At 45.3% G+C, this 22,597-nt stretch overlaps 1 protein-coding gene and 1 long non-coding RNA gene across 4 annotated transcripts in view; one reads left to right on the top strand and one right to left on the bottom strand.

Moving 5' to 3' along the window:
- LRRC49 (leucine rich repeat containing 49) overlaps positions 1 to 22,597 on the top strand; it is a 103,924-nt gene that overhangs the window by 26,953 nt on the left and 54,374 nt on the right. For 2 of the 3 annotated variants that reach the window (XM_010955323.3, XM_010955322.3), the window contains one exon: positions 7,441 to 7,502. In XM_010955323.3, coding sequence (XP_010953625.2) covers positions 7,441 to 7,502 — 62 coding nt within the window. Of the gene's footprint in view, positions 1 to 7,440; positions 7,503 to 13,554; positions 13,673 to 22,597 lie in introns of those variants that run through there. The other variant, XM_045516917.2, reaches the window with a different exon arrangement.
- LOC123616916 (uncharacterized) lies at positions 13,950 to 20,503 on the bottom strand. Its single transcript, XR_006724996.2, has 4 exons — positions 20,324 to 20,503; positions 19,995 to 20,099; positions 18,435 to 18,535; positions 13,950 to 14,906 (listed from the first exon to the last, which is right to left on the bottom strand). It is a non-coding gene; the product is annotated as an uncharacterized LOC123616916 (long non-coding RNA).

Raw genomic sequence — 22,597 nt, 5'->3', positions numbered from 1 at the left:
TGTATCTACCAGTCTCTCTCTCTCAGTGTATATATATATATTTTTTTTTCTGAGCCATTTAAGAATAAGTTGGAGACATAATGCCTCTCTATCTTCATGTACTTTAGTATGTATTTCCTGAAAACAAGAAATTCTCTCACATAACCACATTACCGTTACTAAAGTCAGAATGTTAACAGTGATATGATGCTGATATCTAATCTGCAGATCCCATTCAGATTTTCCAAGTTATCTCCATAGTGTCCTTTATAGCACAAGAAAATCCAAGATCACGCATTGCATTCAGTTTCTACGTCTCCCTAGTTGTCTCTGAATTGGAAGCACCCGACTCTTTCTTTGCATTTCCTGGCATTGACATTTTCAAATATTGGTTTATTATTTTGTAGAATGTTACTCGATTTGTGCTTGTCTGTTTCCTCATGATTAGATTCAGTTTATGTAGTTTTGGCAGGAAGATTAGCAGTAGTGATGCTGGGTTCTTCTCAGTGAATCATGCTAAGTGTTGTTTAACTTTCAGCTTTTCTCTTGTAAAGAACACACAGCTCCTTTTTGCATTTACGGCCTGAGCTGTGTCTTCTGGCCGGAGGCTTCAGTCTGTCACACTCATTGTGATTGCTGACGTGTTTAGATGTGTCACTGACTTTACCCCGTGCCTTCTGTTTGTCCTGTTTCTCCTGTGCTGTTTTTCTCTTGTGTCTGATTTCGAGTTAGTGTTTTCTGTTTTCTCTGTTCTTCTCCTTCCCTTTAATGGTTACCCTTAACATTTTAAAACACACTTGACTTAAATTACAGTGTTAACACACGTCCCTACCCCGTCTTCTCCCCCTCCCATTTTGCGCGCTGTTGCTGCCTAGCTTTTCCTTTTCATCTCTTTACTCCCCAGGTTGGGTATTTTGAGTCGTTGCTTGTTTGGACTCACCCGCGTGCTTGTTTGGGTTCACCCCTCTTCCCAAAGTACATAGTTTGGATCAAGTTCCTTTAAGATGACTCTGCTGGTAGTAAGCTCTCTCAGTTTTTGTTTGTCCAGCGATGTGACTGTTTCGCTTTTACTTATGACTCATACCTGATTGATTGGGTCGCCAGCTGTCTTTCTCCAAGGTGTCTGACGCTCATGTTCCACTGTCTCTGGTTTCTCCTATTGTCATTAAACTGTCTGCTATCATTTTTGAAGGAAGTCGTTTTCTCTCTGTTTGCTTTTAAGCTTATAAGGTTTCTTTCTGAAGCCCTCAAACTCACTATGATGGGTGTAGATGTGGAAACATCAAATTTGACCAGTTTGGGACCTGCATTTTTACATATTTCAATGAGTCTGAAATCTGGCTATGCCTCACGATCTATACATGGCGTCTTAAAACTACACAGGACAGCCTGCGGCGCCTGCACTGCTTGCGCACGAGGGAGCTTGGTTATGACTGTTTCTGTTACTGTCACTTCATTTGTTGGTGTTACATGTTTTGAGTTTAATCACTCTTCAAAATGTATTTTAAAAGATTACACCATGATTTGGCATTGAAATGAAACATTCAGAAAGGCATGGAAATAGAACAGCAAAGACTTAAATTTAATATTAGTGAAAATACTTTTCATTGAAGGAATGACTGTAATTTCACATTTTCTTGCTGATTAACAGTCAAATACTTTAACAGGAAAATAACCATGTTTGGCAAAGCTGTGTTATGTTTTGTTAATGAGATGGGTTCAGAGAGGTTGCTTATCACAGGCCGAGAAGTGCAGCTGAAGGCAGGAGAGATTGAGCAGACTTCTTGGAATAGGCAGAAGAAATTTCAAAGCAACAAGAAGCTGTGTGGACGATTAATGGTGTGTCTGGGTCCGTTTGTGCCACTGCCACAAAGCAGCGCAGACAGGGCAGCTAGCAAACAGCAGGGATCTGCTTCTCGCGGTCCCAGAGCCCAGGGAGCCCCGGAGCAGGGCGCCCGTGTGCTCGCCCTTGGGTGAGGGTCCTCCTCCCAGCCCAGAGTTGGTGCCTTCTCTCTGTGTCCTCACCTGGTGGACAATGCTAGAGAGCTTTGTAGGGTCTCTTTTAGATCCTGTTCGTGAGGGCTCCACCCTCGTGACTTAAGTGCCTCCCAAAGTCCCACCTGCTAATAGCCATCATCTTTGGTTAGGATTTCAGTGCATGAATTTGGAGGAGACACATTCAGACCATGGCACTAGTGTTTCTTTACCTTAACAATATCAGTATGTAAGAGTGGGTATTAGTAGCTTGGAAGAAAATCCTGTGATAGTAACAGAGCATACGTTATATGATGTATGTTTTATATATATATATATATATATATATATATATATATATATATATATATGATATATGTTATATGATACATGACATATGTTATATGATATATGATATATGTTATATGATATATGACATCATCAATGTTCTTGATGGCACAGAAGACAATATTGTGTGAAAAGCATGGGTGTTATTAGTTAAAAAGGCATTTAGAAGTTGGACTCTAAATGTGAAGACTTTTCCTCCATATTTTAATAAAGTATAATTTGATACAGTAAAATGCACAATCTTAAAAAATTTTCTTTTAATTAGAAGTATAGTTGATTTACAATATTGTGTTGGTTTCTGGTGTACAGCATAGTGATTCAGTTATGCATGTATATGTTCTTTTTCATATTCTTTTTCATTATAGGTTATTACAAGCTATTGAGTATAGTTCCCTATGAAAATGCACCATCTTAACTGTATAGTTCAATGACTTTTTTATGCAAGTGTACTTTCTCTCTTTCTACTTCTTAAACACCTGCTAGACATGGCATGGACCTTCTTATTCTAGTCTTTGTTTCTTAGAATTCCATCATTCTTATTTTTCTCTGCTACATTTCTGCATTATTTTTACTTTTTTAATGCTGTCTTTCAGTTCACTGACTTCCTCTTCAGTTTTGTCTAATCTGATTTTCAGTCCACCCATTGAGTTTTTAATAACTACCACAATTTTTTGTTTCTAAAAGTTCTACATGGATTTAAAAAAAATACCTAAATCTCTATTTATAACACCTTATTTTTCTCATGTTTTGATTCATTTTATTTCTCTAATAACCTTAAACATAGATATTCCATAGTCTTTATCAAGTTATTCTGTTCTCTTCAAGTTTTGGCAGTTCTACATTTGCTGCCTGAAATTTCTGCCGACTCTTGCTCCTGGTAGTTTTTTTCCATAGGTGAGTCATTTTGGGGTAGTCCAAATGCCATAAAGCCTGAGCTGTGTTTGTGTCTTTCCAGAGAGTTTCGCCAGGAGTGGTAGGGGCGTGAATGCCAAGGACCATTTTTAACAAGGAGTCTTGTTAGATCATGCATGTGATGTAAATTTAAATGAGGGAAAGCCTATGGGTATGAAATTGAGGCTTTTTCTATTTCCCTCATAGCTATTATATCTAGCTCTTCTAGATTATAGAGACTGTTAATCTCTGCAGTCAAAGCACCAGTGCCTACTTACTAGTCTGGTTTTTCATTCCTTTTTATTTTGGGGAGAATTACAACAGTATATAGAAGAAAATCAGACTGAGAGTAGCTTGCAATTAGATGGACTGATATCTGTTGCCATGTAGTGGGTAGTAAATAAATATCAAAAGCAGATACGCATATTACTGCCTTTGGGTGATAGAGGCAGAAAGTGGACATTTCGTCATGGTGTGTACATGTGTGGTTAGAGCCGCTGATATGAGGGTTTACACACGTTATTCCTCATTGTGTTACAAGGTGATGGCTGTAGCAAGTAGTTATTTTGGAATTAATTTAGTAAACCTTTTTATAAAAAAGAATACTTTTTTCTTTGTTTTTTCCAAACTTATTTAATGTTTGTTAATAAATCTGTTTTTAGTTCTCAAAATTAAAGCGACTACCCCTATATATTTTTCCACTAACTTCCTTGTATAACAGAATAGGTCACACTGAGAGTGGCCGTGACTTTATCACGGTCATCTTTGTCCTCCTTGACGCATGCCAGCGCCTTCGCCCTGCTTCTTCCTTGTCCTCTGCAGGAGGCTGGTCCAAAAATAGCTCCAGGACTAGACATTCTGCGCATGGTCAGATTGCTGAATCATTTGGTTCTTTCGTGAAGTTTAGGAATATAGAAAACAGTGTCTGAGCTGAGTAGGACAAGCATGTTTCTCAAATGGCAAGTCATTATTCTTTTGAAAAATAAAGAATTATAATCCTCAGTAATCTTGTAGTAAGTAATTTTTAAGTCTATTTTTAAAGGATTATATTTTTAAATATATAAGTTGGTTCAGAGTCTTCAAAAAATATTTTGAATGTGATTCTCAGAATAGTGTTGTATTAAGTATAATAAAGTTGACACTGTGAGCAGGCTGACAGTTGAGATATGAGTATTTCCCTGTATGCAAGTATCGTACTTCCTCCTCTTTTCCTTCTCTTAAGTGTGTGCGCAGGACTGCCTCCCCGCGGCGGCCCCGCCCAGGAGCAGGCGCCTCCGGGAAAGGACTGCTGGGAAGGGTTAACATTTGCTAATGAAATAGATGTTCTGACTTTTTCTCAAAGTTATAAGGATTTAGCTTTCTTATATTATCTTTAACCCCTTATTTCCCCTTTCCCCATCATTCTAAAATACTTATACGTTTTGGATAAGCAGATTGTTGAGTGCTGGCTTCCCCAAAATAGCACCAGAATAAGCTGTTGATGAAGAAAAGCTGAGTTTATTACTGACAAGTGAGCGCACTGCCTGCACTTGGTCTTAGTCGTGTCTTCAAGGGCCAAAGCAAGATACTTATTTTTGAGATTTCTTGGGGGTCCAGTTTAAGGTGGGTCTTTCAGTACAGTGACTTCAGGTTGATGAATTTATGACACAGTAGATTAGGATTGTCTGGAACAGCAAGATGAGTTTTCCAAAGTACACACTGGACTGTCATATTCAGCTCTTGTTTTCTCTGGCTTTAATAACTGTCTCACTTCTCCCATTAATTGAGGGTTCTATTTAAGTACCATTAATTAATGCCTAAACTCCCCAACCGAACTCTAAAATCCCTCGCTGTATGGGCAGATTCTCAGGTAATCTGTTTCATTGTCTCTCTTTGGAGATACCCCTTCTGGAGCCCTCTGTCCTCCGTCTCTAACGTATTGAGACTATAAATAGGATGTTTTCTTTTTGTCTATTGTAATGCTAGAAATTTATTACAAAGTATACCTTGGAATTGCTAGAAAAATTAAAGAAATTTATAATTTTCCTATAGAAATGAAATTTGGAACAACAAAAATGATTATCAGTAATTATTTTGCTTTTTAAAGTTCTGGAAAGGCTGTCTACTAAAATGGGTTCGAGGTACATGTAGTTGATTTTGATTTTTAGTTTTTCAACTTGTGAATATTTTTTAAAGCTCTATCAGATATTGATAGTTAATAATTTTGAAAATTTGACAAAGACTTATGGTAAAATGTTGTTTTTAAAATGAAGATAAATACAAAACGCTATAGTCATATAAATAAAAAAACCCTTTTCTCATGAATTGTAGCCTGATGTAATTTGAGTTTATAGTTTAATAGCAACAAGTTATGTCTTAAGAGGTATCTGTGGTCTAGTCTCTGAAGGTGATAGGCCGGGGCTCAAAGAGACAAGTGTGTTTTTTTTAAGGTGCCTCGATTCAAAGGAGATTCAGGCTGCTGCTCCTCAGTTTCTCCCAGTCAGATGTCAGCAAACTGTGCTTGTGCCCAGGAATATCTCAGGTAGAAAAAGAGCCCCCCCACTGGCCCATCACTCAGCCCCCCCCCCCACTTGTGGAAATATCGGAGACGGAGCTGGCGGAGCTGATGCAAGGAGTCTGCCGCCATGCAGAGCCTGTTGCCCACGGAGGGGAATTGGGCAGCGTGCCTGCTTTCTGCAGACTGTGGTCACATCCATGGAGCAGGCTTTTCAGGGCTGGGCCTGCGAATGGTGATGCCAAGAGAATGGTCCCCCGAGGCGGGCCCTCATCCCTGGTAGCTGTGTTCATCTTGCACGGATGAGGCTCTGAGGGTTTGAGGGAAGTCTGGAGAATGGCACAGAGGCAAGCCGCACGGGGCAATGTCTTAAGCCAGGTTCTCTTCTCCTGTTCCTCTCGAAAACCAACGAGACGTGGCTCGGGCACAGCTCTGTCACTTATATTTTCTTTGTATAACAAGCTTTTGAAAATAGATAAATGAACTGTTTTTGGAAAGGCTGAGCTTGTCTGTAATTTCAGTACATTGCCTAAATTTTACTGGGGTCTTGGAAATGGTAGTTTTAAAAGGGCGGAAGAAAAGGAGGGAGGAAAGAAGATGATGACTTATGGAAACAGTAAAACAAGTTTTGGGTTGAAATATTGTTCACGATAATATGTGAAGTGTGTGTAGTTGTGTTAGCGTCATTCAATCCCATGTAATGAGGGATTATTGCAAATGATGCTGCCTTTAAAAATGAAGAAACACTTATACGAGAAGGGCCAGTGTGTGTGGTATTTTAAAGAGCAGAATCTTAGGAGTCAGGGTGACAGGAGTCTGGTCGCGTCTCGGCCCCTGGGCCAGTGTGCATCCTGGGTCACCTGCCCAGCCCGCTCCCGTCCTGTCGCTGCAGCAGCTTCAGCTGTTTGCTTGTCCTCATGTGAATGATGGGCTTGCTGCCTAAGCAATTACTAAGCTTCCTCTTAAGATTCTGGTGCTCCAGATTGTGTCATGCCTCTCAGAAGGTTTGTGTCTTTTCATTTAATGAAATTAGGTAGCTTTGTGATTTAAAAAAAATCATTTGAGCCAAAGCATTTCAGTATTTGCTAGGGGTAACTATGTTTCAGCAGCAGTGTTTGCCCTGGGGTGCTGCACCGAACGGAACAGTGTCGATTCCCAATTGTAAGGGCCTCTGATTCTTGCTGAGGTTGGGGACTGCCCTTACCGTGTCCTTCAGGGATGCTTATTATGATTGTTCAGTTTGACGGGGGAATTGTTGGTGTTTTGGTTCATCTGTAACTGGGTGGTGTATTTCGGAGGGTTTGGGAACAGTGAGGTTAATAGCTTTGAAATTCTCAGTACTGTTTGGAAAGCCAATTGCATAAATTTAAAACTTAAAGCGTTTGGAAGGCTTCCTTTCAAAAGTGACTTTTAACAAATGTTTGGTCATACTGTATTTGTGCCACAGTTGAAATGCTGAAGTAGCACTTTGGCTCCTTTCCCAAAAGCATGCTCGAAGAGGCCAGCAGCAGCGTCTCCTCTGTTCTCGGAGCTTTTACCTTGCAAGTGGTGCAGCTCGTTCTGCGGATGTACTGAACCCTCCCATTTAGTCTGCAGTGAAGGAGGATGGAGCTCAGTGTCCAGTAGAGATCAGTGGTCTAGCAAGGCTGCAGTAAATAGAAATGACTCTCTACTTCAGCAGCAGAGCAAGAAGACAATTATAATATTTTTTTTTCCTTTCAGCTGATAAATTTTTGCTTTCTGTTTCCTTCTAGAGAGATGTGGATAATTTGCCCTGCCTCCAGCGTCTGTTTCTCAGCTTCAACAATATATCAACGTAAGTGGAACCTCCCAGCTTGTCATGTATTAGTCACCTGATTGTGTGGGTTCTGGTGCTTTAAATTCAGACTGTAAATACCTTGGAGAATTTTATTAACATGGAAGATTTTGAATTGGAAAATGATGGAGCCGTCTGTGACAAAGTTCTTTGTGGAAAAACAAAGCTCCGGTGTGTATCAGTGCCTCTGAAGCTAAAATGATGGGATTAGTGCAGTGTGTCCTTTTTATAATTATACCTTTGGTCATGTTCTTTCGTAAAACATGGACATGGGAATGTTGACACGTATCTGGCTGTCCTTTGTGTGACACTTACTGCACTAGGCAGCTGGATTAGAATTTCTTTGTAAATCATCACCTGTGATCTGCATGGCTCCTCAGCGGTTCTGATGTGGCAGGCTGTCTGGCTGCTAAGCCACTTGCTAATTCGGCCATAACTCCGAACTTGGCAGCCCTGCTCGGGACGAATGCAGCTGAGAGACTGTGTATTAGGATGTATACATGTATGCATTTTGTTTTCCAAGGATTTGTATTGTGATGAAGTCTCACTCAGCGTCAGGGTGGGAGATGGCAGAGCCGAGCTGAGACGTCCAGCCGGGCTTTTCAGAGCAGGCGGAGCAGCGGTCCTCTCCTGGTTCTCTCCCGCCTCACCCCCTAGAGCTGTAGTTTCACTTCAGGACTGTTCTTTGAACCTGATTTTATAGGAGGGTTAGGAATTAAGTGTGAAAGAGTTTAGAGCACATGCCTTCCTGAGCGCTAGGTCTGTGCTTCTGATGATTCGAAACCGGTTGGGCTTTTGTGCGTTTTCTGTTTGCATCTTTTTCCTGTGTTACCCCATGTCCCTGTGCTGTGTCTCTACAAGGTAGAGGTTGAATCTGGATGGTGAGCTCTGCATATAGCGTTATTTCAAAGGAAATACCCTTCATCTTTTTCTGTTTTATCTTCTGTGGAAAGAAATGTTAACGTTTCTGAGAGACTTCTGAGATTCTTTTCAGCGTGTGTTGGACGCCGTTCCAGACGCCTTTCAGCTTTGTTGGGGGAGTAGGATTTATTTTCAATGGCAGTGGAAGGAACACTCAGTTTTCTTTAGGAAACTCCTACCTAACGACCATCAACAACTGTTTTGAGAGCATAGTTTCTCCTTCTCACAGTATGTTGTTTCTCACGTCTCACAATATCCACTGTTCGAGGTGCTGCAAAGCCCTAGGTTCCTCTGTGTGTGGTGGCACCTACTGCTCTCACTCCTTGTCTTGCTTACGGGGGATAATTTAGAAAGAGATACAGATGTGGGTGTCCAGGGCTTCTGACGTTCCTGGGTCCCCAGGGTACCTGGACTTCTGGACTCCTGGCTCTGTAGGGAGTTGATCTTAATTGCCTGTATTTAGGGAATTTTCTTCCCAACCTGGAAAGGAGTTTCACCTCCCCCAGCAAAATAAAGATATGATTAATGGGATTAATATTTATGACTTTCTTTAAAAAGTGTAATTTCTCCAGAAATTGAGCTAGAAGGACGTCAGCAGTCTCCGGGAGTTCATGTAATTAGTTGCTCTGTGTTTCTGCTTAGGCGTAGCCCTTCCCCGCCTCTAGAGCTTCCGGAGGACCTCCTTTTGAGGTCAAGGGCGTTGTCTGCTGTTCCTGTAGCTGCAGGTGGTCCAGGAGATGGTATAGAGAATATGTTGGATCTAGGGGAAAAAATTGGAGAGTGCAAGCCTTGAAGACATTTCTGTGCGCTTTCCTCAAGACACACATATCCCAGGTAGCTGGGACCGCAGACGATCTGCGGTGTCCTTTCATGTCCCGGGCGGCCTGCCATGGTCCTGGTGTGACAGAGCTGCCTGATTTTACAGGTCAGTGGCCCAGGAGTAACACACAAGAAGAGGAGAAACCGCAGCGCAAAGGTGAACGTGCCTTTGGGGCTTTCTCTGGGTAACTCTCAGATAGCACCCAGCAAATGAACACAGGCAACAATACGTCCGTTCTGGGGAGACGGCACGGTGCTGACTGCTACGTGGCAGGGCTTCCTAGGTTTTTACTGAGGCATTGAATTCTTAGCGGTCCATTTACGTGAACTATTAGGTATCTGGTGGAAATTTAGGAAGTTCCAAAATGTGATAGCACCCTACTGAATTCGGAGAGCGCCAACTGGGGATGAATAGGTGCCTGTGCTCAATGTGGATAGACCCATTGCCGTGTGTTATCCTGCAGATGTTAGAACGGTGCATTTAGCTCTACTAGCAGACGTGCAAGGTGTATTTAGAGGACGTCTGTGTATCTGAATAGAACCAGTGCCTCTGGTTAAAATATCCCTCAGAGCATGAGGAAGACAGAGGCACTAACAGGTAACTGTGGTGCAGCGCGGTCAGCTCAGTTGTGGTGCTGCGCAGGGGTCCCAGGAAGTGTCAGCCAGCCTGGGGAAGGGCAGTGAAGGAAGCCTTCCCGGAGGGAGCGGGCCCTGGGCTGGCTGGGCTCTGAGTGGGGCGGACCTTAGTGCAGTGAGGGGGACCTGGACGTCGCAGGTGAGGGGCACAGCCCGGGCAAGGCTGCTGCAGAAGGCTCGGAGCGGGCTCACCAGGTCCGCCCTCCGGGGGCCTGCAGTGAGACCCTAGCCCTCCCTCTCCGCTACCCCCGCACCAACCCCAGGCCCTCCTCCAGCCCACAGAGTGCCGGAGGCGCCTGCCAAGGGACATTTTGTAATGACCAGCCTGAGAGAAGTATTCTGTGGCTCATCGAGAGAATCGGTTATTCTGAATTCTCTTCAGACACGTTCACTCCATTATTCAGCTCTTCCGAGGTGCTGCTGTCTGCGTGGTTTGTTCTGTTTTTCCTGGTCTCGTGAGCTTAGCTTCTGAGTCGTCTGTAGTCTTTTCCAATGGCTTGTTCTTGTTTATGAATTAAAGAGCTTCCTTTGATTTCTAGAATTGACTTTCGCCCCTGAGTTAATGCCTGTATTTGGTCTTTAAACTAAACTAAACAAAAATTCTTTTCTTTCTTTCTTTCTTTTCTTTCTTTCTTTCTTTCTTTCTTTCTTTCTTTCTTTCTTTCTTTTTCTTTCTTTCTTTCTTTCTTTCTCTCTCTTTCTCTCTCTCTCTCTTTCTTCCTATGATTTTTGGATGGCAGTTTGTATTTATAAATGAGAATTTGTAAATGGATTTGCTTCCTCAACGTAGGTTAGAAATACCACTGTGAATGCAAATCATGAGTGTGGGATCTCTGCAGAGGTTGTGGGGAGGGAGGAGGAAGGATGTCCGCCCCGCTGGCTTTCCTTTGTGATGTGTGGAAGCAACTTGCCCTCTGGGAATGGGGTCCTTTTCCATCCTGGCTCAGATGCACCCCCTCCCCAAAGCGCTGCCCTTCCTCTCTCACCATTTCCAACCGGGGGGCAGTTCAAGGGTCAGCACTTTGAGAGTGAAATTGTGAGCAGACCCTCCAGTAATTCCCGGGCAACTGACGCACCTCTGTCTGCCTCTGACCCTGGGGAGTACTCGGAGGGTCTGCCGGCGACACTTATTTAACAGTGATCCTGTTCACTTCCAGCTCTTTAGCAGCTTGGGGTTTTACTGATTCCATCTGCTTTATATCTTCCAGAAATTCCTCAGTGCTCTGGCCTGCGGATGGAGCTCTTCCGGGTTTTCTAGTACTGCTGTGATGTTTTCACACTTCTATGTTCAGTCATTTCAAAGGGATTTTGAGAGGGTGGGGAGAGGTGAGAGCATGTGCCCAGGCAGCCGTTCCCAGCACTGCCCCCACTCGGAGTGATTTCCCCAGACGGGCTATACATAAAAATATCCTTGGAAGCTTTAAAAATACACAGTCCTCGCTTCACTGCGAGGTAATCCGCTCCAGTAGGTTTGGAGTGGGGCCAGGGATCTGTATTTTTTTAAGGCTTCTCAGAGAATTCTGATGTGCAACTCGACGCTAGATTTGGGAACCACTGAGTTACGGCACACCAGAGTGAGAGTATTTGTTAACTTGGAGATGACTGGTTTATGTAAAATTTCCCTTAGCATGGAAGAGCTTTTAGACAAAAATATTTGTCAGGGATAAATGTGCACTGCCCTCCGGAAGCGGTTTACGATCTGCAGCCAGAGCCCGGGTGTTTCATTTCTTTGCACTGAGGTGTCACAGAGCCCTGCTCCTCGTCACAGGGTCGAGTTGTGATTGTCTTCTTTCCAGGCTCCCTTTTCTTTCATTCTCCAACGGAGAAAGTTTTTACAAGCTTCTTTTTTTTTAAACAAAGAGGAGACGCATTTATAATTCTAATAACTTCATTACCTGAAAGGGAATGGCTGCTGTTGCCTCCAGAACTGAGGGGAATTCTGTATCACTGGGGAAGGAGTGAAATACGACTCAAGGGCAAGTGTTAGCCCAGGGCCCTTAGGCTCATGTGTCCTTTTTCCTTTTAGTTGTGGTAAAACACACATAGCAGCACCATCCTGACCGTTTTAAAGGGCGCCGTGCAGCGGCGTTAAACACGTTCGCATCCGTGTGCGGCCGGCCTTCTCTTGTGCTGAACTCCTCATCTTGTGAACCTGAGACTTGATACTATTACACAACAGCTCTCCATCCGCGTCTCCCCCCGACCCTGGCAACCCTCTTCTTTCTGCCTCTGAATTCGACTCTCCAGGCCCCTCACGTCCGGGCACTCACGCCGTGTTCTGTGACTGGCTCGTTGCACTCAGCACAGTGTCCTCAGAGTTCATCCATGTTGTCGCCTGTGTAGGAATTTCCTTCCTTTTTAAGCTGAATGCTCACGTCCTTGTATTCTTGAAACAGCGTGAAGCTGACTGGAAGAGGGAGCCTGCAGTGTGCGGCACGCCCACCCTCCTCCTCGCCATCGCCCGTCGTGCCCCAGGGGCTCACCCTGCTCCCCTGAACTTCTCTGGACGTGCCACGCCCCTCCTTGCCCACGCAGGCTTTGTGCCTCCCGTGGTTTCTGGCTGTGACATTTCTCTATCCTCCCTCCATCCTTCAGACCTCAGGGTAAACGACATTGGGGTTCTCAGACTTGAATATGCTCAGGGCCATCGGAGGGCCCACTAGAACGCCACGCTCTGGGCCCCATCTCCCGTGCGTTCTGACCCAGTGGTTTCAGGTGGGGCTCAGGAGTTTGAATCTTTAGCCAGTTATGCAGCTGACTTGAAAATACCACTGGTCTGTGTTTCCTAGACTTCGGGTCAGAACCCATACAAGGATCCTAAAATCAGTTCAGGTGGTTCAAGACCAGAAAAATGAAAATAGAATAGAAAAAGTATCAGTTTGTCACACATTGTAAGGGCAACCACTGTCTCATGAAAATTGTCCGCTTTTAATTACGTATGGTGCGTTCCTGCGTGTGCGTGTGTGTCTGTGCATTATTTTACTGCAGGTATGTGAGAACTGGGTTGCAGTGTAAATATATTCCTCACTATGGATTGGCTTTTAAAAGTTTGAAAAACTCCCGTGGGGCCTTGCCACGTGCTTCCTAGCTTCCTGTGCTCTGCTGTTACCGCAATGTCCGTCGTTTATTGTACCTCCGTTCTGAACGACTCTCCCTGCTAGACTGTGAACTCGGTAGAGTCAGAGGAGGGCCTGCTTTTCTCACTTCTGTCTCTCTGGCATCTAGAAGGTATGTGCCCTTTGTTGAAAAATTTTGAGAATTTAATCCTTGAAATAGACTTCTCTGTGTGACCTAAGAACCTGTTGTGGAAGGTCCTCTTTCATGTCATTACTAAGTCACCTGGGCTTAAGTCACGGTGCCTGGGGTATGTGAGGTTTAAAGGCTTAAGCAATCAGAATTCTAATTCTTTTGGTAGCTGTTTTCTGGCTTCCAGGTCAATATTTTAATTTGTCGATAAGGATGCTTGCTTCCTGTGGGTGGCGCATCAAGGGCAGGGTTTGGGCGTGGCCTGTCCCAGGGCACAGGCAACGCGAGCGGTAGTCCCTGCCGGGGCTGGGCATTGATATTTCCAAAATGAACCAGCAAGCAGATCCGTGGGAGAGAGACCAGGTTGTGCTGAGCAGAGTGGGGGGGAGTGGGAATGGGGCAAAGATAATCAAAAGGCGCAGACTTCCAGTTGTGAGCTGAGTGAGCACCGGGGTGTAACGTACGACAGTGTGGGTAGCCCTGCTGCATGTTGTACGTGGAAGCTGCGAAGAGAGTACATCCTAAGAGTTCTCATCACAAGGAAAAATGTATGTATTTTTTTGTATTTCTTTAATTTTGTGCCTGTATGACATGGTGGGTGTTCACTAAACTCATGTCATCATTTCATGACGTGTGTCAGCCACCTCATTGTGCTGTACACCTTTCACTCGTGCAGTGTCAACTGTGTCTCAATAAAACTGGAAGAAAAAAGTACGTAGGATTTAGATACCCTTATCGATCTTACCAGAACCTTGAACATTTATCCACACTTTGATGCCACGAAATTATCAAAGTCTGAATTCTTAGAGCAACACCAATTACAGTACGTTTTAAGCATTCACTCTCCTTAAACTGAATTCTACACCACGCTGTTTACCACCGAGAGCCTGTGGCTTCCACAACTCAGTTTATTCAGTAAGTACTAAAGAAATGCTAATAGTACAGTCCTCATTTTGTTTTGAAAACAAGGCTCCAAATATTAAAATATTGTCAATGTAAAAAAATAAATAAAAATAAACACAGTAGGGCATTTAGACACAACCAAAACCTACGAAAAACAGCTTGCTGCTGCTTACCACTGGGCCCTGGAGTTCTAAGCAACGTCAGGGGTGAAATAGCCCGCCTTCCCCTCCCGGTGAGACGGGCTGCCTGGCTCTGCCCTCCCTCCACGGCGTCCCTGAGGGCTTTGAACTAGGTTTCCACTCTCTTTTCCGGGGAGGGAGTGCTGTTACACGCTCTGCAGTGCCTCTTGCGGTGATCCTGGTGTAACTCGAGGTCTTTGGGCTGCGGCCTTTCCTTCATTCCGGGCAGGGTTATCCTGCAGGCTGCTTTCAAAATTTTACTGAAAATGGGTCATAGTTTTACCTTATCAGGAAGTCATTCTCTTTGCCTTTTTCCCAAATGGTGCTTCAGCTCGGCAAGTGGCCCTGGATGAAGTGTGCATCCAGAGGAGACCCGCCTCCACTCCGACAAGGCGGAGAGGCTCGGGCTGCCTGGCGGCGCCCCTCTCGACATCAGGCGGCGTTCTGAGGAGAGGCGACTCCGCTGCCCTTCAGAGTGCACGGCTGTCTGTCATGGGCTCAGCTTGTTGCAGCAGGTGTTCCTGTAGTAGAGACACAGGGCTTTCTTCCTCTGCTTTCCAGGACTGGAAGTGTCGCTGTGTCATTTCGTCTGAAGGAAATTCCTTTTCCTTCGCTCTAGTGTCCCGCAGACTGCCAGGTTGCCTTTTTTCCCCTTTGTGGCTTCAGTTAACAGACAACCAGCAATGTCGGGGTCTTCTTACTGACGGAATAAAACAGACGGAATCAGCTGTTGACAGATCTTTCCTGACCACCTGCTAAGAAGAGTTTTGTCTGAGGAATGGCCACGTACGTGTCAGGGAGGTTCCATATCATGTCCATCTGACTACTTAGTGCCTCTGGAGGTGTTTGCCTAGTGGCTGACATGGGTTCCCCTCCACACAAACATTTCATTGCATTTTTCTAGACGTGACGGGTGTCATCTAAAGAAAACCTACAAAAGCGACTCTAAAAACAGGGTTTTTAAAAATGCATCGCTGTTTTACTTGCCTGTGGCGAGCAGAACCCCCGGGGCGTGCGAAGGCGTCACCGTCGCGCGGCTGGCCGGCAAGCGGGGCTGCGCCTTTTGACTTCTTTCAGGAAGGAGTAGGGGCAAAGGTGTGACCCCACAGTTAGTGACACATTTTCCCGCCACTTCAGAAAAGTAGACTTTGAGGTAAAACAAATTTGTTTTTATCATTCTGATAGTTGACATAATTACTGGATCTAACTTTAATTTATTTAAAACATAGAAATTTTACTTAAATAATTTTTATGTAATCTTCCACTATACACCTGATCTCAATATTACTTTATTATGGGCCACTTTTCCTCTTCGATCAAAAGTAGGAATTATTCTAAAATAGAAAAGTGTTTAAAATGGCCTGGCTTCATTTTCTTCACTGATTGCAGGATATGCAGTCTGTTAGCTGACTGTGCCCTTTGTGATGCCTTGGGTTCTTAATACAAATGCTTGTTTGGATTTTTCTACAGTAATTTAAGGATTGCACAGTTCAGTTAACTTTTCTGGGCTATTTTATTTTTGTGTTATAATCTCAGTGGCTTTTTATTTCTGTTAGCTTTAAGTGCTTGTTGCTCTCATGCTGGATGGACTGCTGACCCTGTAATGGGAGTGTGTGCCTGTAACGCCGCAGCGCCACTCTCGCCGAGTCGGTGTCATGGAAGACGCTGCAGATTTTCTTCTGACTTAAGGGGATTAAGATCACTGCCGTTCACATAGCAGAACCTGGTGATCGTGAGGTTGTCCTGCTGTTCTGTAGGTGAGCGAGCACTAGAAGGCAGCTGCTTTGTGTGCCTGTGCGTCTGTAGAGTGCTTTGTAGTTATAAAATCCGAAAATGTTTTACTTTAAGCTAGCATTTTAAAGTGCACAGAGTACATTTACATTATATCTTCTGATTTACTAAGTTGATAATAGAATATATTCTGCCAAGAGAAAATTATCGACGTGACATGAATAGAGGCCAAAGGCTTCATTCAGCGGTGCTGTCGGGGAGCCCCCCACAGCCAGGCGCCCACCGGCCGCAGCAGGGCGTCAGAAGGCGGCGCGCGTGGCCTTGCGGTGTGACCGTGCGCTGCCGTCTTCGACGTGAGCCTCTGCCAGCAGGTGTTGCAGGTGGTCCTGGCCTTCGTGCCTCATGTTTAAGGGCTCAGTGATCATCGGCGTGTTAGTTTGTGAGGACTGTTTTTGCAAGCCTTGTGGCTCATCGAGGAGTCAGACTTCATGCAGCGGGTGGTAGACAGAAAGAAAGGGCAGAGGTACAAGGCAGTGGGGAAGCGGGGGACCCTCTCTTGTGTTTGGTTCTTTTCGTGTTACTTGTGAAGGAGAGAAAGGCAGGAAAGGTCTGTTGGGTAGCAGTTACTTACTGTTCTCAGGGGCCTATTTTATTGTCTTCTTCCTTTCTGTCAGTATCTGCAGTCACGTGAAACGTTAACTCTGTAAGTACACTAATTCATACAAGTGCTGCCATGGATTTTGTTTATAACATTATGGAGAAACTTCACAAGACGTTTTCCAGATACTTTTTTTGTCATCATAAAGTTTCATTTTCTTACGTGTAAGGGTAGTTTATCTGTGTGTGTATGTGTGTGAGTTTTTTAAAAGGAAAGAGTCTTGAACTAAAATTAAACAGAGACCCCGTGAGTAGGCTGTTTGCACACCTAGTCTCATCCTGCGTTCACACACACAGAGTTGAGAGGCTGCTGGCTATTCACGGCAGCAGATTAACGTTTTGAAAGGCATTGATGTATCAGAGGCCCTTTTGGGATTCGCTAATGTGAAGGTTCCAGATGTTGCAGACATTTTAGTGCATGTTACTAAGGGGGAATTTGGATCTTAAAATTACTCGTGATTAAACGTTATATTGAGTGTTTATTTCTAGGTTCAGAAACACAAGTATGATAAATTGAGACCAATGTGTGTTCTGTGATCTCCTTTAAGTTTGTTCTGCAAATTCAAGGTGTAAGTGGATTAAATCCAAAATGCATTTAGAAAGAAAGGTATGTAAGTAGCTTCCTCTAGTGCTGTTCCTTATGCTTGTAGAAAGTAGTTCCCAAAGGGGCTTGAAGTACTTTGCAGTAAAAGTCTCAAATGCAGTGAACACAAGTATTTAAAACAAAGGTAAATGACAGACACTGAAAGGACTGAAAAAGCTGATCAGTTAATTTCAGGAAAAAAACAAATTCAAAACCAATTATACCCAGACTCCAAGTGTCTGCTCTGACCTGCAGAACTTCCAAGTTCGAGCTGCTGAAGGAAGTTCTGTTCAGTCTTCATAATTCAGACCAAACCCCAAACAAGGAGAATTGTTTTCTTTTTCCACTGTCTCTGCCACACCTCTTAGAGTACTGCACTGTCTGTTTTTATGTAGCCCCTTATAGCTCAATCTTGGTGTCTGTCCCGTCTGGCACGTGGTTTAGTTTAGAGCTGATGTTTGTCAGTGTTCATAGGTAGTTCTTAAGGCCCCTTTTCAACATTTTATCTTGTTTAGTTGTCTGAGGATTCCATTTGTAGCTAATGCAGCATGGCTGTCCCCTGGGATACAAACTGCTAAAAAGTAAATAGAACAAGGAAGCAAATTAAGATTACTTTATGGTAGAGTTGGAGTGTTAGAAACACCTGTCACAAGATCGTCCCGCCCAAAGGCTCTCTTCAGCGATTTGAGATTTTTGTGGGGTACTTTTTGACCATTTGAGTAGATTCTGAGTTGTTCTCGGAGAAAAGCTGAGACTTGGCTTCAGATAGCTCCTCAATTACCTGATGCAAAGATAAGATAGCATATATATATGTGTGTGTGTGTGTGTGTATGTGTGTGTATGTGTGTGTGTGTGTGTATATATATATATACACACACACTGTTTTAAAGTTCCTGTCTACTAATTCCAACATTCCAACATCTGTGTCACCTCTAGGACTGTTTATGGTGACCTGTTTTTCCTCTTTGTTATTTATGTATATATTGCATTTTCTTGCTTTCTCACTTATCTGGCAGTTTTTATTGCGTTCTGGGCATTGTGGGTGTTACACTGTTGAAAATCTGGGTTTTGTTCTGTGAGGTAGTTTACCTGCTGGAGAATCGGGTCGACCTTGTCAAGGCTTACTTTTCAGTTCCGTGGGGCAGGTGTGTCTAACATAGTCTTATCCCACGACTAGAGGGGAAGCTTTGTGGCTGCATTCACCTTGCCCGACAGTGAGCACACGACCTCTGTGTCACAGGCAGACTGAGTGTTTACCTGTGACTGTCTTGGCACTGGTTTCTTGTGCTTCATTTTTCCCCACAGGGTTATGCGATGAGGGCAGATGTCACCCACGTGTGCAGAGTCAGGGGGTGGTCCTGGCACATGAGAGGAACGCAAAATTACTATTTTTGGAGCTTATATAGGAGCTGATTGCATAGCTTCACCTCCTCCCGTCTGGAGGAGACAGATGGAGACAGAGAAACAGGGGGAAGGCCCCTTGGACAGATGCCCTTCGCAGCGTAAACACATGGTTTAGGGAGGCGACGTTCTGTGTCACCACAGAGGGCTCTACCTGTACAGTCACCTTTAACCCAGCTGCCAGTTCTCCTTGCTCAGAAAGCCCTGCCCACGCAGACACACGACCGTCTTCGCGCCGTCTTCCAGCGTGGAGCAGCCTTGCACCAAGGGCGCAGGCGCTCGGGGGCCCCGGCTGTCACTGGTGCTGTGTGGCCCCTTCCCGGCGTCTGGCTGGACACCCCCCCGCCACCGCGGCTGCAGGCACTCTTCTCACCTCATGCCCCCCTCCCCGCGCTGTGTTCACTAGGCTCCCCGGAGCCCCGCTGCGCTGGTGCATCTTAATATTCAGCCAAATACTTAAAAGACTCCTGTGCAGGTTCTGAAGTTTCTTCTCCACACACTCCCTCTTCCCCACCGCCCCTGCCCTGTCCCAGGTCCCAGCAGCCACGCAGACCAGACTCTGACCGCTATTTCCTCCACCCAGTGAGGCCTCTGCTCTCTTCTTGACTCCCCTTCCCCGTGCTGTGATCTGGAGAGTGCCTCTAGGCAGAAGGCAAGATGAGAGTGACTTCCATATGTTTTTCTTCTCCAAGGATCACAGCCCTGTCCTGTCTGTTGTTCAACACTTGCTTCAAACGTTTTGTCTGGTTTCAGAGTTGTTTACATTGGGAGATTGAGTCTGAAACCATCATAGCCAAAACTGCACGTTCTTTCTGCCATATTTTCAAATTATCATGCTGTGTATCATCTCTGCCACATGCCCATCTGGTGTTTAAAGGATATGAATTCCCTTTAAATTAACAGGACTGTATTCCTATATCTAAGAACCAACGATTCAGTCTATTCCTGAACTGGTAGATATGCAGTTTCTGTTAAAAGCCTTTCTGAAATTTAAAATTAATAATTCAGAAATAAGCAAAAAATCTGCTCTAAAAGTCCAGTCCAATATCACGTTATTTGTCCAGAAAACTCCATGCTGTCTTTATAACTTTATCTCCCTATAGAAATGCCTTCAAAAGCTATGATTTAACATATGTCTAGTATTTATTTAAGAGACTGAGGAGGGTGGAGAGTACAGCTCAGTGGTAGAGCAGATGCTGAGCATGCACAAGGTCCTGGATTCAGTCCCCAGCACCTCCTCTAAAGATAAATAGACAAACCTAACCCCCTCTCCCCCCCACCAAAATAAAGATTGAGGAAAGAACTAATTAAACCAGAAACTTCTGGCCAGTGAAAGCTACTGCAGTTGAGCACAGATTGTATTGGGGATCAAGGTGAAAGGAAGGACTGTGACCTGTGAGTAAATTGCTGGGCTACCTTGTTTCGTGTGCGCACACAGTGAACACGTCCGCATGCAGTCACTCCTGAGTCCACGTCTGACGCTGGGGGATCAGGCCATCCTCAAGAGAAAAACGCTTTTTCCTGTTTGTGATGGAAAAATACATATTAGTGAAAAGCTGTGTTAAATTATTTAGGACTACATTTACAAGGATTGTATATTTCTGAAGAAGCTGCTGACTTTCGATGTTTGAGGGGGTGGTTGATAATCATACCCTTTCTCTTCTGCTCTATGTTTTGAATCAATTGAAAGCTGTGGGAATCAGACGAATAGAGTACAAACAGCAGAATGCAGCTTAGATCTGTACCTGCAGTCAGGCTTCCTAACGGATGTCTCCTGGAGTGGATTTTCAACTTGCTGGCAGAGGAGCTGGAAAACTGAGAGCGCCCTCTCTGGGAGGAGTGGGGCTGCAGAGAACACTCCCGTCCTGGAGACGGGGCGGCTTGACAGGAGAACAGGAGGGCCTGGGATTGCTGTGTGGGCGCCTCTCCTTTTGGGAGCTCGCCTCTTGGGGGGGGTGTGTGTGTGTGTCTCTGTGGTGTGGGCGGGCTTTCTTCCTGTCAGTTTCAGTATTGAAGATGGCTTGTGTGAAGGGCTGAGTCCGACGTGGCTGGGAGGGGAGTCACTGCCGGTCTTGATAGTGACTAAACTTCCAGTCAGGCCTTGCCTGAAGGAGTAGGGTGTTTTCCCCGTTAACAAATCTTGGGTACACCCATGTGAGGGAGTTGGAATTCTTCATAAATAAGGAGGATATTTCTGGATTCTTGCCTTGAAGGGAGGTGAATCAGCTGGTCTTGTTTGTCCAGACAAGTAGGAAGATGCCACAGTGACTTACGCACTGCAAGACATCTTAGCAGGTAGTTCAGAACCGTCAGATAGTCTCTGTGAACTGTTTTTTGATAAAACTGCCTTCTTATGGCTTAAAAAGAAGTTGACGATGTCGGTTGTAGGCCCCGTGTTAGAGACCATGGCTTTTAGTTGAGGAGTCTCCTGGGAGGCCCTGAACAGTCTAGCCAGATTAGTAGTATTTTCCTGCTGGTGCCTGTGATCTTGTCTTTGGGGTTTGCCTTTTCTGCACTTCAGGGGTATTGGCTTGTGATTCTCCAAAATAACCCACGAGAGGAATTCAGAGAGTGTTCTTTGTAGCTCCATGGGCTTCGGCTGCAGGGCTGGCTCAGGGGTGTCCAGAGGGCGCTGGCCAGTCCCGACCCTCCTCCTTCACACCCTTTATCACTGCATGAAAATATCTTCTCCTCTCTCTCATTTAAATAATTTAAAATTTCTTCCCAGTTGGTTGGTGAACAACATTGATTATGCATGGCTCCATGTAAAACACCAAATAAGGCATTGTAGGGAACGGCCGAGGATAAATACATGGCTTCTGTTTTCTAGAAGTATATAGTCTAGTGACAGACAACACCCACGGACATGAGTGACACAAGCGTGGGACAGCCCAGCCTCCTGCCTGTAGAAGAGCCAGCAGCCCCGGCATCACAGTTCATCGGCACAGCAGCTCTGGGGTGAAGCGCGCTTCTTCCCTGATGCCTCAGAGCCTCACTGTTCAGAGCTGTGGCCCTGGGCCAGCAGCAGCAGCATCCTGGGAGCTCACTAGACATCCAGGGCCAGGCGCGGCCCTAGACCTCCTAGAAGAGAATCATCTGAACGATCCCTGGCTGAGGCCGGTGTGCGTCGCAGCCTGGGAGGCGCGCCGCAGAGGATCCCAGTTGTGCTCATCTGCGCGCTGGGTCAGGTGCCCAGCTGGAGCTCGTCGCCCTGGCCGGGAGCCTGCAGGGCAGGTGCGCCGGATGTGCGGCCTCCCCAGCCGGGACGGCTGTTCTCCGTCCCCTGGCCAGTGGGGGTGGGGTCAGTCCGTGGGCTGAATTTGCTGCAGGAAGAAAGTGTCCTGCCCCAGGGGAAACAAGGAGGCAGCAGGAGATGAGATTCCCAGTCCTCACTTCCTCTTCCGTGTTGGGGCTCACATGGCCGTGAGGGCCAGCTGCTTACCAGCCCTTCACGCTGGGTCATTTCATCCCCTTTCCTGTGTGTGTGTGCGCGTGTGTGTGTGCGTGCATGTGCTCCCACGCTACTCCCAGTTCCCTTCGCGCTCAGCCTATCTGTTGGCTTGACCTGGGTGTCAGAGATTCCCACCGCCTCCACAGCATGGTTCTTCTGTCGCCTCTCAGACAGTCACAGTTCTCAAATACATGTGACCACTTCAGAGGAAGCACACACGCGCCTGTGTCCAGGTCTGAGTTCACAGCCGCGGGGTCTTGGGACTGCAAGCATCAAGTACTGCCTTTCATTCTGCCACTAGCACTTCGGGCCTTGGAGTCAGGCCCTTTCAAGCCGCCAGCTGGCTGTTAAGATGCATTTATGTTTCCCAGGGGGCGTCATACCTCCAGCCCTCAGGAACCGAAACTCCTGGCGACTACCTTACTGGAAGTTCTATATACAGGGAAAGAGGAGGTTCTGCCCTTTTACTGTTATTACTTACAGTTGACCTTTGAACAATGCAGGTGTTTTGTGGGAGAAACAAAACTTCTAACCAGAGTTCATTTCTTTTACACTGTGTTTTGTTTCT

The sequence above is a fragment of the Camelus bactrianus genome, chromosome 27 (assembly GCF_048773025.1).
Source record: "Camelus bactrianus isolate YW-2024 breed Bactrian camel chromosome 27, ASM4877302v1, whole genome shotgun sequence".
Classification (NCBI taxonomy): Eukaryota; Metazoa; Chordata; class Mammalia; order Artiodactyla; family Camelidae; genus Camelus; species Camelus bactrianus.
The sequence above is the reverse complement of the archived record's forward strand: the minus strand, read 5'-3'. Positions and strand labels throughout refer to the sequence as shown.